This window comes from Urocampus carinirostris, chromosome 2 (assembly GCF_059441175.1).
Source record: "Urocampus carinirostris isolate Australia breed hairy pipefish chromosome 2, RoL_Ucar_1.0, whole genome shotgun sequence".
Classification (NCBI taxonomy): Eukaryota; Metazoa; Chordata; class Actinopteri; order Syngnathiformes; family Syngnathidae; genus Urocampus; species Urocampus carinirostris.
Window position 1 is genome coordinate 3,277,501 of NC_142350.1, and position 15,968 is coordinate 3,293,468.

Here is a 15,968-nt window from a genome sequence, read left to right on the forward strand (position 1 = left end):
GATAACGGTCATCCATCTATCACCTTTGGTGCAGTATCGATCTGAATCAAGTCTCAATTTTAAAGACGTTTGCATCCTGGTAAGGATAAGGGTCGACCCTATTTCAGTTTTGGTGCAGTTAGGATTAGAATTAGGTCTCAATTTTGAAGACATTTGGGTCGGGGTAAAGATGAGGCACAGCTTCCTTTCAACTTTGGTGCAGTTAAGATCAGAATCAAGTCCTGATTTTCGGTTAGGGAATGGATGAGATTGACGGTCCTTTCCATTTTGGTGCAGTAAAGATTAGAATTAAGTCTCAATTCATAAGACGTTTTGTTCGAGGTAAGATAGACGACCGACTTTCTTTTAATTTTGGTGCAGTTAGGTTTAAAATAAAGTCTTGATTTTGAAGCAGTTTCGGTCAAGGTAAGGATGAGCTTGAGAGTTGTCCCTCTTTTAGTTTTGGTGCAGTTAGGATTAGAGTCAAGTGATGAGTGTGAACAGGTGTGGGTAGGGGCAAGAATGAGGCTAAACTTATTTTTAATTTTTGTGCCGTTAGAATCAGAATAGAGTCTTCATTTTAAGAGGTTTGGGGATGGGACTAAGGATGATATCGGGGTTCGGCTTTAGAATCAAGTCTCCATTTTAGACGTTTAGATAGTGATAAGGAGGAGGGTTGGCCTCTTTTAGTTTTGGTGCAGCTAGTATTCGAATCAAGTCTTGATTTGGAAGATGTTTGGGTGGAGGTAAGGCCCAGCTCCCCCACGTCCAGTCTATCTTAGGGCCGTCGGCAAAGGATTTGTCGGGAATTCCAGAGTCAGATTTACGACCACGTGAACTTTTCTCGGGGACTCTGACCGACAAGCTCCGCCCCTTTTATGAGTCCATGTTTCACCTTCGAAAATCTTAATGGCGTTTTTCAAACAAGACCTTGAACTTCCAGTTGACCCCTGGGGGTGCTGACACATTTATGGTTGCGTTGGTTCCTTTCTGGGGGTGAAGGCCGGTAAGGACTCGGGTCCACTTTTGCTGTCGGGAAAAAATACGGAAATGTCCTTCAATGCGGGGACGGGGAGCTTGGGGTCCAACTTGTCTAATTTAGAGAAAAAAAAACATAAAATTGCTTCAAATTTAGAGTTTTTAGGGTTCCAGCCAGCTCACTTACCAAGTCTGGCTGACTAGTTTTACCGTCGATTTCTCTCTAATGCATTGGGGGCTTTGAGGTCTTTCGGTCCTACATTTTATGTACAAAAATAATAAGATAAAATATGAACTAAAAAAAGTATTTCTATATTTGTTAAAATTCAGCGTTCTAGGGTTCCCTCCAGTTGACATATTTTGGCGTTGCGGATATCCCATACTGGGTGAAGGTGGGGCTTGACGTTATTCAGTGTGTTTTATGACCTTTTTGGTCCATAATTATAGGACCCAAAAAAGTTAGTGATAAGGTGAAGGAAAAGTGGAAAACGGTGACGATGTTCGATTCTAGTGACAAGAACAATCAAGCGTTTCATTGGCCGATGGTTTTCAGCTGTTGTGGTTCTTCTTTCCTTGTCGGGCTTCAAATCAGTGCCTCCAGAAGCTCCGATTTGTTTACGAGTCTGTCGCCATGAGTAGGCACGGAAATGTGTAGAAACGCCGACTCAGCACTTTAGGATAATCAAACAAGCTCTTAGGATCTTTGACGTCATTTAGGTTATGGTAAAAAGGAAGACTTATTTTTGGTGCAGTTACGATTAGATTTAAATCCCAGTTTGGTTTAATTATTTCATCAAGCGGGTTGGGAGGAAACTGTTTGGAAAGGCAGGAAGTGCTAAATCAGCACTTTTGGACCCGGGAAGAATGATGATAAGGAGGAGATGAAGGTCAGTTTTTCTTTTAGTTGTTGTGCAGTTGGGATAAGAATTGGGTCTCAATCTCGAAACCATTTGGACAAGGGAAGGATGAAAGATTAGATTGAGTTTGACTCCCTTTCAGTTTAGGTGCATTTAGGATACAATCAAGTCTCATTTTTTTTTAACTGTTTGGTACGGGTAAGGATGAGGGTCAGCCTCTCTCTGTTTTGGTGTAGTTAGGACGAAAATCAAATCTCATTTTGAAGACGTTAGAGTCTGTGCAAGGATGAGATTGAGGGCTGGCTTACTTTTATTTTTCGTGCAGTTAGGTTTAGAATAAAGTCTCAATGTCAAAGACGTTAGTTTTGGTGCAATTAAGAGTAGACTCAAGACTAGATTTTGAAAGTGTTTGGGTCAAGGTAAGAATGACAAGGATAGCTTTTTTTCAATGTATGTTCTGTTCGGACTAGGATCAAGTCCCAATTTGAAGACCTTTAATGGGCGTAAGGCTGGATACCATTCAAACACGATTAATTCAAATGATTGTTTTAATGATTTAAAAGTCGTTCTGCTTTTTATCTTTTTATAAACTTTGATTAGAATGCGGGAACTTCACAGTTAGGTATTATATTTATTTTGAAAAATAGCTAAAACTTCTTTAAACCTATGTAGAGGCACTCAGGTGATATTTTTTAAATTGAGATTTTATATTTTTAGTATTGCCTTAAACAGAGCCTCCATGACTTTTATTTTAAGTAAAACACCATCAGAATAGGTTTCCTCAATGTTCTCTGGGTGATTAATAGTAGTTAGCAAATAGAGCTCCAGTGGGTACTTTGCTTGTGGTGCCCGGCTTTTGGCGACATCCATCGGACGGATTTAAAACTACAGATCGTTGTTTGATGTGAAATAGCTCATTTTTCTTTCGTGCTACTTAGCGTTGTTTCGGGTGCCACATAAAACAATGTGGTGGGCCACATTAGGTCCAAGGGCCATGAGTTTGACACAAGAGAGTAGAAACTCTTTCAGTTATGGTGCGGTTAGGATTAGGATCAAGTTTTCAGGGCTGCATTGGCTCAGGAGGTAAAGCGCTCGTCTTGGGATCGAGAGGTGGCAGGTTTGATTACCCCCGTGTAATACGTTGAAGTGTCCTTGGGCAAGACACTGAATCCCTAATGCCCCCAATAAGCAGGTCGGCGCCTTGCATGGCTGCAAGGCCGCTATTGGTGTTTGAGTGTGTGTGTGTGTGTGTGAATGGGTAAGTATGAAGCACATTAAAGCGCTTTGGGACGTCTTCCTTGACTTGAAAAGTGCTATATAAATGCAGACCATTTATCATTTCATTTTGGAGATGTTTTGTTTGGGTAAGGACAAGGGGCGGCTTAATTTCAGTTTTTGTACCAAAATTCAGGAAAACGGGTTCTGACTGGGCTCATATTTATTCCGTTTAATGTGGAACTATTTTGTCAGGTGGAGTTGGAAGGATCTGCTGTCCTGAGTGCCGCAGGACGGGCGTTTATCCTTGGCAGATGTCTTGCACGTTCTGTTTTTATTGTCCTTGGCAGCTCAAATTGACCTTACAGTCGAAAACGAGTATTCTCGTCTTCTGCATGGATGTCCGTCCCGCCGTCCTTTCTTCGCCGTGTGTTTCGGGGGTCTTCCACGTGAACGGGATCTTGTTGATGTGGGCGGAATTTACGGCCCCACTCACTGTAAACACGGCAGGAAGCGTCGCCATGGCGACCAAAGGCAAACACAATCACAACGCGCGGCGACAGGATTTATAAGGCCTGACCGGTCCTGCCGCGCTTCTCCTGACGGATAGCGTGTCGCCCTCCTCATTTATACGTTACTAACCCAGTCAACGTGTTTTTATTTTAGTTTGGGGGGGGGGGCCGTTGGCGGCACGATGTCCACATATGTGAGAGCAAATGTGTCAGTTGTACACGCTGATCCTGCAAAGTGTCAACGGAAAATGTTAACTAGCCGCTGCAATCTATGAAATGTAAGGAAAAAAGATGGAACCCAGCATTGGAAAAAACAGCAACAACAAAAAAACAAAGATTCACCGTAATCTAGCATGGGGAAAAAAACCAAAACTAAAAAAAAGATGACCGTAAACCGGCATGGAAAAGAACAATAACGAAAAAAACAGCTGTAATCTGGCACGGAAAAAAACAACAACACAAAAATGGCCAAAATACTTTATGACAAAAACATAAAAAAAACCTCAGGATTAAATTTAATCGAGGGTAGGGGAAAAAAATAAAAAAATAAAGATAAGAATATAATCTGGCATGAAAAAAAACAACAACGTAAATATGGTCGTGATCCATCATAAAAAAAATATAAAACAAAAATAGGATTGTAGTTGTGCATGTCAAAAATAAAAAAAAGAAAATGGCTGTAATCAGGCATAAAAAATATATATAAACAAAAAAATCTATTATATCGAAAGTAAAATTTAAAACAGCTGTAATCTAATACGGGGAAAAATAGAAAATGCCATAATCCAGCATAAAAAGAACACAAACAAAAAAATGGTTATTTGGGATGAAAAAAAATTGCGAAAAATACTGCATGTTCCGAACATGGGGGAAAAAAACAAACAAACAAACAAAAAAAAATAAACGTAAATCCAACATGCCAAAAAACAAGCAAACGTAAAACCTCAAAACTATAATATGGCATGAAAAAGGGCAATAATTCAGCATTAAAATAATTATGAAAAATCTGATATGAAAAATAAAAACAAAAAACAGCCAACATGGAAAAAATGATACAATCATCATTTAAACAAAACAACACAAAATGGCAGTATCTCCGCATAGAAAAAAATAGAAAAAAACCTGTAATTTGTAATCTGGCATTTACACAAAAATAAATGGTGAACATTTTTCAGTCATCTGCCATGAAAAAAAGCCCTGATTTGTACAAATGAACAATTTTAAACTGTCAAAATTTTGCATTGGAGAACCTTTCTTTCTTTCTTTCTCTCTTTCTTTCTCTCTTTCTTTCTCTCTCTTACTCTCTCTTACTCTCTCTCTTTCTCTTCTCTTCTCTTTTCTTCTCTCTCTTTATCTCTTTAAATCTATGTCTTTGTATCTTTCTCCATCTTGCTTTTGCTCACTCTTGTTGTTTACCCCTCTCTCTTTCTTTCTTTCTTTATTTTCTCTTTCTTTTTCTTTCTGCATGACACTACCTACCACACACACCCAATTGGCCCTTAATTAGCTTTTAGCATGTAGCATGCCGTGACGCTGATGTTGCGCCTTCTCCTCACGATTAATAATTGATTGGCGTTCGCGAGAGGAAAACAAATACTTTTTTTTGCATGTCAGCTAACACACACAACAACATTGTGCCCTCCCCACCCAACTCCCCTTTCCTACTTCCTCTCCATTTCCCAGAGAGTTGGAGGGGGTGGGGGGCGATTCCAGCACGATTGCTTAGTCAGCAACTATTAAAATGGGAAAAAAAGCACTTAACGCAGTGGTGACATACATGTGGCCCGCAGGCCGGATCAGGCTCGCCAATTGTTTTAATTTGGCCCGTGAGACAATGCTGATAGAAAAACAAGATGCAGTTTTAAATGTCTACTGGATGTTGCCAAAGCCAGGCACCACTCACAGAGAAGATGTATTCTTTCTTTCTCTCTTTTGAGTTCTCTTTTTTTCTTTCTTTCTCACTCTTTCTCTCTCGTTCACTCTGTTTCTTTTTCTCTCTTTGTGACCCTCTCTTGCTTTCTTGCTTTCTTGCTTTGTCTTTTCTCTTTATTACTGTCTTTCTTTGCATCTTTCTTTGTCTCTTTCTCTCTATTTCTCAATTTATTTTTCTCTCTCTCTTTTTCTCTCTTCTATCTTTCTTCTTTATCTTTCTTTCTATCTCTGTCTCTTTCCCTTTCTCCCTTTTATATATTTGTCTTCTCTCCTTCTTCCTCCTTATTCATCTCGTTCCTCCTCTCTTTCTCTGTATCTTTCTTTGTCTCTTGCTCTCTCCTTCTCTCACTCGTTCTTTCACTCTCATTCTCTCTCTTTAGCATTTTTCTATCTCTATCTTTTTCTATCTTTCTCTTTTTTTCTCTTTCATTCTTTCCCTACCTCTTTCCTTCTCTCTTTTTCTCTAATGTACTAATCAGGCCCCTGTGAAACTATTTTTTCCACCATGTGGCCCCCGAGCTCAAGTGAGTCTGACACCCCTGAGTCAACGTCTTATTTTTTCACGTTTTATAAATTTCCTTACCTGCTGACTTCTCGCACAATTGGCAAATATAAGATTGGAATAAACTTGTACTGGAATTCCTAAGAGGAGGGAAGGGCTCCCCCTAAAAAAAAAAAAAAAAACCTGTTTATGGCGTTCATGAAAGGCCGTGCCGCCTAATGTCTGTTTATTTTCACACGGGGGAACGAGAGAGCAGTTTACGCTGATAAAAGCCCCACTCACTCTGCCCCCCGCTCTCTCGCCAGTCTCCATTAGGGCAAATTGCATTTGCAAAACATTGTTGTTAACCCTCCAACGTCGATAACGTGCAAAAGAAAATCGAGGCGCTGAAAGCGACACCGGATCTCGTGCAATATTGAAAAATCAGATATTAAATAAAACAGAAATATACAGATATTATTAAAAAAATGCGGCAAACAAATGGAAAAATATTACTGTGTGCACCGCGGTTTCACAAAAAAATATCCTGCAAATGAAAATCATTTATTCAGTTTCATTTTAAAAATAAGAAAAAATAAGAAAATATTACATTTTAATATGATATAATTTCTTCATTATTTGTCATTCTTGCTTATAATAGATTTCATTTGTGTTTCTTTTTTTTTTTCTCTCATTTTCTGATTTTTGAGGGTTTTTAAAATGGTATTCGTTTTAATTCTTTAATATTGTTACGTTTTATCATTATCATATTTTTTTCACATTATTTTTTGTTTGTTTGTTTATTTTTATTATTCATCTTTATTGTTGATAATATAAATTATGGTAGGTTTTATCGTTATTGGTGTCAATTTTTGTAAAATTGTTATATTTTTCCGTTATTGTAATGGTTTTTGCAATTGTTTTCTTTCCTACAAAAACAGTAAATGTATCTAACATCAATATCATTTTTTAACATTCTGTGTGGTTTTTTTAAAGTTATTATTTGTTGTTTTTACCCATGTTCTTTTGTAAATTTTCCCAGTATTCTTTCCTACTTCTTACTAACATTATGATATTTCTAATACCATACTTATATTTTATTATCATTTTACTCTTTCAAAGTAATTAGTTGTAGTTTTTACAAATATTCTTACATTTTTACAAGTATCATTTTCCATTTTTGTCTTTCTTACTAATATGATTGTTTCTAAATTTGCATTATTTTTTATTTTCTATTTCACATTTCTATCTGTCATTGTACTCATATATTTTTTTAGTTTTCGTGTTTTTTCCACTTGTCCAACTTTCCATTGCCGCAGTACACACACACACACACACACACACACACACACAGAGAATAACTTCTTTTGTTTACGTTTTGTCTCCAAGTGAAAGACGTAATGGAAGGAAAATTTACGTCTTGTTTAAGTCCGCACCTGAAGTGGTCACTTCTTCATTCGAGCTCTTTAAACACCTTTCTTTCTTCTCCTTCTTATTATTATTATGATTATTGTGATATATATTGCTTTTTTTTTCGCAGTTTCCTGCTGGTGTTCAGCTGCTTGGTGCTGTCAGTCTTCTCCACAATTCCTGAGCATCAAGCCCTGGCCAATCAGGGCCTCTTTATTCTGGTAACTCACCCGCTTGCAGCATTAGTCAGTCGGGGATAATGGATCGCGGCCAAAACAGTGCAATTCATTCTAGGCAAAAACAATGGGAAAAAGCTGTCACACACATCATCAGTTTGCCCTCTTTGACCCCACTCCAAGCAACTGGTCAACCGGGGATTAGGAATCAAAACCGTCAAGTTTATTTTAGGCACACTTCCCAACAAAAATGCCTTCTGCGGGTTATTGCTTAAAGAAATATGGGATTGGGGAAAATGTATCGCAGTGCAATTCATAAGACAAAAACAATGGCAAAGGTGCCACCAGGCTCTGCTGATCCCCGCTTGCAGCAATATGGGATTGCGGATAATGGATCGGGGCTACACGAATGTGGTTCACATTTTGGTGGCCATAATGACAAAAAAAGAGCCACCAGGCCTAGCAAAAGTGCGCTCTGCTGCCCGATGCTTGCAACAATAGTCAATTGTGGATTATTGATCGAGGCCAATACTGTGCAGTTCACTTTTTGGTGGACAGAAAAGGAAAAAAAAACGCCAGGTCTGAAAAATGCGCTCTGCCAGCCCCTGCTCATATTATTATGTGATTATGGATAATGGATTGCAACTAAACGAGTGCAGTTCACTTTTTGGTGGAGAAAATGGCAAAAAAAGAAAAAAACACCAGGCCTGACAAACATGCACTCTCCTGTCCCCTTCTTGCAGCAATATAAAATGAGGATAATCGAGGGCAACTGCAGGAGTGGATTTCACTTTGGTGAAGAGAACGGCAAAAAAAAAAAAATGCTGCAAAGCCCATCAGAAAATGCTCTGTCGGGTGCCACTTGCAGCAAAAGTCAATAAGGGGATAATGGATTGAGGCCCAAACAGTGCATTTCACTTTTTGCTATACAGAAAATTAAAAAAAATCCGACACCTCTAACAAAACTGAGCTCTGCTGGCCCCAACTTGCAGTAATAGTCAACCAGGGATAATGGATCGTGACTGCACAAGCACTGTTTATTTTACCCCAAAAAAAAATTGAAAAAAAGAGCCGTTACGCACGACACAAATTTTCCTTCTCGGCCGGCAGCTTTCAGCAACAATCAATTGGGGATGAAGGATTGTGGGCAAACACTTTTTGAACTGACTGAAGTGCAAAGTAACCAGAAATTACAGTATTTATAATTTCACAATTTCCTTTTTTATACTTATTGGTATTTTTGGTAGCAATATGAAAAGCTTAAAGGGAGTACTGGAATTATGTAGCGCCTTCCAGATTTAAAAATACAGCCACATTTTGTGGTCAAATCATTCACTGCCCCTTTAATATTGGAGTTTGAATAATGCTGTAAAGTGACTTTAAAAAAGGTCACATACACACAAAAACACTCACACTGTTGTCATAGTGCAGACGAAGCATTCAGGTGCTGCCGAGCGAGCGGGAAACGGCAGAAGCCCGGGCTAATCCTAATAGTCATCCCATAATAATCCCCCTTAGCGGTGGCCGGTTTGCGGGGTTCCTCCCTCCTCGCTTTGAATCTCCGCCTCCTTTACACGTCGCGTTAGCTTAGCGAAAGTGAATGGAAAGTGCAGGGAAATTGAAATTGAGGAAATGGAGAACGTTTCCTTTCACATTAAAACGCAAACAAGGTAAGCCGCTGTTTTAAAAAGGAAGGTTTTTGGGGAATTTGCAGGGTTGGGTAGGGTTACTTTAACTGGATTACTTTCAATTACTTTTGGATTACTCCAATACCAAATATGCTAATAAAAGACAAAAGAAACTAAATATGAATATAATAATGACTCACAACACGTGGTAAGCTTTCTCTCCTGGCTTTGATCTCTTTGATCTCCGGCAAAACTAACATAAGATGCGACAGAAACAAAATGAAAATAAATCCAAACAGCTTGCCAACATCATTTTTGCCGTTCCATGTATTCCGTTACTTCCCAAGCCTGCACAAAATGTAGTCATTTTATTCATATTTAGTTTATTTTGTCTTTTATTAGCATATTTGGTATTGAAGTAATCCAAAAGTAGTTGAAAGTAATCCAGTTAAAGTAACCCTACCCCACTCTGGGAATTTGCAACGCTAATTGCAAATCTCATCTCATCTCATTAGCTGCACCGCTTATCCTCAGTAGGGTCGCGGGGGTGCTGGAGCCCATCCCAGCAATCATCGGGCAGTGGGCAGGGGACACCCTGAACTGGTTTCCAGCCAACCGCAGGGCACACGGGGACAGACAACTCACTCGCTCACTCACACCTAGGGACAATTTGGACCGGCCAATTCACCTGAAATGCATGTTTTTGGAATGTGGGAGGAAACCGGAGTGCCCGGAGGAAACCCACGCAAGTACAGGGAGAATATGCAAACTCCACACAGGAAGTCTGGAGCTGGATTTGAACCCACGCAGGAGGTTCCCATGACTTGAACTGTGCCGCACATGCGCTAACCACTGTGCCGCCGTGCTGCCCCTAATTGCAAATGCTATTGCTAAATTTAGCAACTAAATGCATTTGTTGTTTTGCAATGCTTAATTGCGACATAAATCTTGTTTTTTATTTCTTAAATTTTTTGTTTCTATAACATAAATGCCAACTTTTGTATTCTTTTTAATAATTTGAATGTTGTTGTTGTTTTGCTATTTTTTGGTTATGCAACATAATTTCTGATTTTTGCATTTTTTTTTTTTGTTATTCAATATAAATGCTATTTCTTACATTTTTTCTGCAGCATTAATGCTAACTGTTTAGCATTTTTTGTGCTTTTTAACCCACCTTTTAAATATTTTGTTTCGTTTGGCTATTTTTTCCTTTTTTTGTAATAAAAATGCTAAGTCAAGTCAGGTTTATTTGTATAGAGTCTCAAAGGGCTGCACAGACCACAGATTATTGCAAACCACAGACTATTATTACACCATCCCCTGATCTAAAACTTACATGATGGCAAATAATACACAGATATTGTCAACATGAAATATAAGTTATTCATATGCTATAGAATAGAAGTGTGTTTTAAGCTTGGATTTAAACATTTCCACTGAGGTTGCAGATCGAATATCAGGGGAAAAAGCATCCCACAGCACCAGGGCCCGAATGGAGAATGCTCTCGAACCTGCGGAACACTTCTTGGCTCTTGGGATCACTAGTAGACCAGCATTTTCAGAGCGAAGGCTCCGGACCGGAACATAGGGGGAAATTAAATCTGAAAGATATGAGGGAGCAAGTCCATGCATGATTTTGTATACTACCAACAGAATCTTAAAATCACATCTTAAGTTAACAGGGAGCCAATGCAGGTTAGCTAAAATCGGGGTAATTTGATAAAACGTCCTTGTCTTAGTTAAAAGCCTCGCTGCGGCATTTTGTACCAGCTGAAGGCTCTTGATTTTGGACTTCGGGAGACCTGAGAGTAGTGCATTACAGTAATCGTGACGGGAGGTAACAATCGCAAGAGTTCTAATCTGCGCATCGGACTGGGCCGGCAAGGGGCGAATTATTTCAAATGTTTTTGTTCTGCAATATAGATGCCTTGATAAATGGTATTTACTGATTTTGATGCTGATTTATGTTTCACAGAATCAATGCAAACTATTGCAATTTTGCATTTTTTTATTTTTTTATTACATAAATGCTAACTATATAGCAAATTTTGTTTATTTAAAATAAACGCCAGTTTTTGCCATATTTTTATTGTTTTCATAATCACAATGATACTATTTGCTACTTAATTATTAACATGCTAATTTTGTCTGCCAACATGGATGCAAATTGTTTTGTATTATTATTTTCTTCAGAAATCCTTTTTTTGTTTTGCAAAGCCAATGCAAATTGAATGCTAAGGAAAATGTATTTTTCAATTTTGCAATTTTTTTGTTTGATGACAAATGATCATTTTTGCCAAATTTCTGTTTTGCAATGTCAATTTAAATTAGTGCAATTTCTTAATGGATGTAAATGCAAATGTTTTGCATTTTTGTTTATTAAGCGCAAATGCAAGTTTTTGAACATTTTTGAAAATAAAATTAAATGCTGATATTTGCTAATTATTTAATAACTTGCTAATTGTGTTTAGAAGTAATATTTTCTTGCATTTTCCATTTGCAAATTGGATGTTAATGTTAATTTCTTTTTCAATTTTGTAATTTTTCAGTTTTATAACAAAAGTTACTTTTTGCCAAACCTCTTTGAATTGTAATTGTATTGTTTTCCCAGTGCTAATTTTGGGGTGTTTTGCATCATAGTTTATTCCCCCTTTTTTGTTTTTTAAAGTGGTAAATATGCCCGATTGTTTTTTCTTTTTTCGTACAGGAATTCGTGATGATCGTGGTTTTCGGCCTGGAATACCTGATCCGGATTTGGGCGGCGGGCTGCTGCTGCCGCTACCGCGGCTGGCAGGGACGATTTCGCTTCGCCCGCAAGCCCTTCTGCGTGATTGGTGAGTGAAAGCTCCTCCCCCTTTTATCATCATTCTTCTTCTTTAATTATAACTCTTGTGCAGACTTGATCGTGTTTGTGGCATCGCTCGCGGTGATCGCGGCGGGAACGCAAGGCAACATTTTCGCTACGTCGGCGCTACGTAGCATGCGATTCCTGCAAATTTTGCGAATGGTGCGAATGGATCGGCGAGGGGGCACCTGGAAGCTACTCGGGTCCGTCGTCTACGCCCACAGCAAGGTAGAAGGTCACGAATTCATTATTCCCAATCCCAATCACCACACCAAAGAAATTGCACAAAAAAATCAGATTTAAAGTTCGATACCGTCTTATAGTACCTCATACTAAGTCAACTATTGCAACATCTGTAGTAGCCGATACCATTTACCAGATACAGATACTAACAGTGCATAACTGACCCTCTTCAAAACCAAGAAAATAATATGAACAATTTGAAGGACAAATAAAGCATCGGAAATCAAAACTGTGTTTTTATAAATTATACTCATACTTAACTATTGCGCAATCATTACTCATGTTCAGTCATGTCAAGTCATGTTTATTTGTATAGCCCTTATTTACAAGAAGTCTCAAAGGGCTGCACAGACCAAAGACTGTTACAGACTACAGACTATTAATACGCCATCCCCTGATCTAAAACCTATATGAGGGCAAGGAAAAACTCAAAGCCTCATCGGGAGTAAAATGAAGCAACCTTGAGAAGGGGCCGCACATGAGGTAATTTCCCTTCCAGGATGACCAGGCCATAATGGATGTTGCAATACACAGAAATTGCCATCATGAAACATATGCCATTCACAAGGTATAGAATATGTGTTTTAAGCCAAGAGTTAAACACTTCCACTGAGGTTGCAGATCGAATCTCATAGGGCAGAGCATTCCACAGCACCGGGGCCCAAATAGAGAACGGTCTCGAACCTGTGGATTTCTTCTTGGCTCTTGGGATCACTAGCAGACCAGCATTTTCCGAGCGAAGGCTCCGAGTAGGAAGATGGGGGAAAATAAATTTGAAAGATATGAGGGGGCAAGTCCATGCGTAATTTTATGTAATACCAACAGAAGATTGAAATCACACCTTAATCCGACAGGGAGCCAATACAGGTTAGCTAAAAAAAAGGAGAATAGAAAAAAAGGCAAATTTGGCATCATAATTTGATACCGTGTTTATTCTACCCATCATTCAACGTCAGCTATTGTGCATTCAGTAGTATCCAATACATTTACCAGTTACAGATATCCATCTATCTACCCTGGTCATATCCCTCGAGAGGAGTGACCGACAGCAAGACAAACACGTACACAAAAACAAAGAAAATTAAAAAGGGGAAAAAGTAGCAAAAAACACACATAAAAATCTTTTTGAACCATGGCCAACCCTAACTGCCCAAACACCCAAACGAGTTAAGCACCTCGTCACCCAACTTGGTCATGCTTTCGTCCCTCCAGATGAAAAGGGACATAGGAAAGCAGCCATGTCACTCGGTTCAGGGTGACACAACACACTCTTCTGTTCAACAGCAGGGCCCAACAGCTTTCACTGGTTTACCCCTGCCGCATCATAAAGGTGCCCTGCCCATACCTTAGAACACTTCCAAACATCCCACTATCCTTTCATAACACCTCTCCACCCATTCCTATCACCAACAAGCGCTCTAGCTTCCATTATATTTAGACCTCTTAACTGCAGTGCACTCCTAACACCGTGCATCCACGTCAATCGCGGCTTTCCTCTTGGTCTCCTTCCATTGACTTCTGCTCTGTAGATCCTCTTCAACATTCGCTTCTCATCCATCCTCTCCATGTGTCCAAACCAACCGAGTACTTTCTTATCAACACGCTAGCTCAGTTCCACGACTACTCCAGTTTTGTCTCCACAATTTAATTTCTCAATCTATCCAATCTTGTCACTCCTAACATACTCCTCAAACACTTCATCTCAAAAACATTTAATTTCCTTCCTAAATCTGCGTTCAGGCTCCAAGTCTCTGCACCATACAACAGTCGGCACAATCACACTCTTACAGTCCCCTCTTAACATCCATACTCATACTCTTGTTGCTCATCACTTTTCTCAGAGCACCCAAAACCTTGCTTCCTTTTTTCACTCTGTGCAATACCACTTCATTCCACCTACTGCAGCCACATCACAACCCAAGTACCTAAAGCTTTCGACTTCTTCCAACACCTGTCCATGCAACCTTATTTCCAACGCCATGCCCACTCCATCACGTGAACACTTCATCACCTTACTCTTCCCAACATTCACACATAACTTACGCCTATCACATACTCTTCCAAACTCTGTTACCAACCTTCTCAATGTTTCCTCAGAATCAGCCACAAGCGCTGTGTCATCTGCAAACAACAACTGACTTACCTACCGCACCGTTCCACCATTATCAATCATCTTTACACCTCTGCCGAATACTCTTGCATTTAGCTCTCTCCCCACACCATCCATGTACACATTAAACAGCCATGGTGACATCACACACCCCTATCTCACACCAGTCAACACAGGGAACCACTCACTTGCCTCACTCCCTACTCTTACACATGCTCTGCTGTTCACATAAAAACTCTTCCATGCTTTCAACAACTTTCCACCCACTCCATACATTACCATCACCTGCCACAACGTCTCTCTATCAACTCTGTCGTACGCCTTTTCCTTAAACCACTCTGCTCCTCCATTACTACCTCATTCATTCTTTCTCTCTCTTTATCAAGACTCTTCCATACAGCTTACCCGGCACAGACAACAAACTGATACCTCTCGAATTGCTACATTCATACTTATCACCTTTACCCTTATACAATGGCACCACACATGCGTCCAATCAACAGGAACCACACCACTTAAAAAGCGTACATTCAACAAGCGTACCAACCAGTCAATCATAGCTGTGCCACCTTTTTTCAAGTATTCAGCAGTACAATCATCCAACTCAGGCATCTTCCCCCTTTCATTTCTTTCACTGCCTCTTGCATCTCCCATGTTTCCACAGGCTTCACATTTAAATCACCCAACACGGGCATTCTCTCAATACCACCGATCGCCTCGACTCTCACTTCTGGCCTATCCTCCACATTCAGCAACTCCTCAAAATACTCTCCCCATCTCGTCCTGACTGCACTACCACTAACCAGCAATCTACCATTCCTATCTTTCACTTTCTTATCCTTTCCAGACTCACCCTTTCTTACTCTTTTCGCTTCTTTCCAGAACACTTTTCTCCTTCCCTCAAAGTTCACTCCTATTTTTTGACACCATTCATCATTTGCTTTCCTTTTTGCAGCTTCCACTACCGGTTTTACCAACCAGTTTTTCACATTATACCTTTCATACGCAACACCACTCTTATCTTACAGCCACAACCAAAGGCACATCTCCTCTCTGTCACAGCCTCTAACACCTCATCATTTCACCATTCACTTCCTTTCTTAATACCTCGACCAACTTTTCTCATTCCACACACTTCTTTTGCCCTCCTCAACACTGCCTCTTTACACCACTTCCATTCCATTTCCACACTCTCCACTTCTCTTCTACAAATCCATTCATACTCTTCCCCGATCCTCTCTTTAAACTGTCTCTCCTTCTCTGCTTTATTCAACTGACATTTTCACCTCTTCCCTCACACTCTTCTCATAACTAGCCCTCCATGATCCATCTATTCTCAGTTTTCATTCCACATAAAAATGATCGGACATACCACTCATTTCACCTCTAAACATGCACATCCAACAATCTATTTAACAACCCTTTCCTAACCACCACATAATCCATCAGTGCTCTGTCCACCATCTCACCATCATCCAATCTGACAAAAGTATACTTATTCAAGTCCCTCTTTTTAAACATTGTATTCGCAATCACCAACTCATTTTCCACACATAACTCAATCAATTTCTTACCACTCTCATTTCCTCCTGTTACTCCATA

The 15,968-nt window shown here is 39.5% G+C and overlaps 1 protein-coding gene across 3 annotated transcripts in view; it reads left to right on the forward strand.

Annotated features, from left to right (window-relative positions):
- kcnq4 (potassium voltage-gated channel, KQT-like subfamily, member 4) overlaps positions 1 to 15,968 on the forward strand; it is a 52,601-nt gene that overhangs the window by 11,619 nt on the left and 25,014 nt on the right. For all 3 annotated transcript variants that reach the window (XM_088328385.1, XM_088328386.1, XM_088328387.1), the window contains exons 2-4: positions 7,495 to 7,585; positions 11,876 to 12,002; positions 12,066 to 12,241. In XM_088328385.1, coding sequence (XP_088184511.1) covers positions 7,495 to 7,585; positions 11,876 to 12,002; positions 12,066 to 12,241 — 394 coding nt within the window. The remainder of the gene's footprint in view (positions 1 to 7,494; positions 7,586 to 11,875; positions 12,003 to 12,065; positions 12,242 to 15,968) is intronic.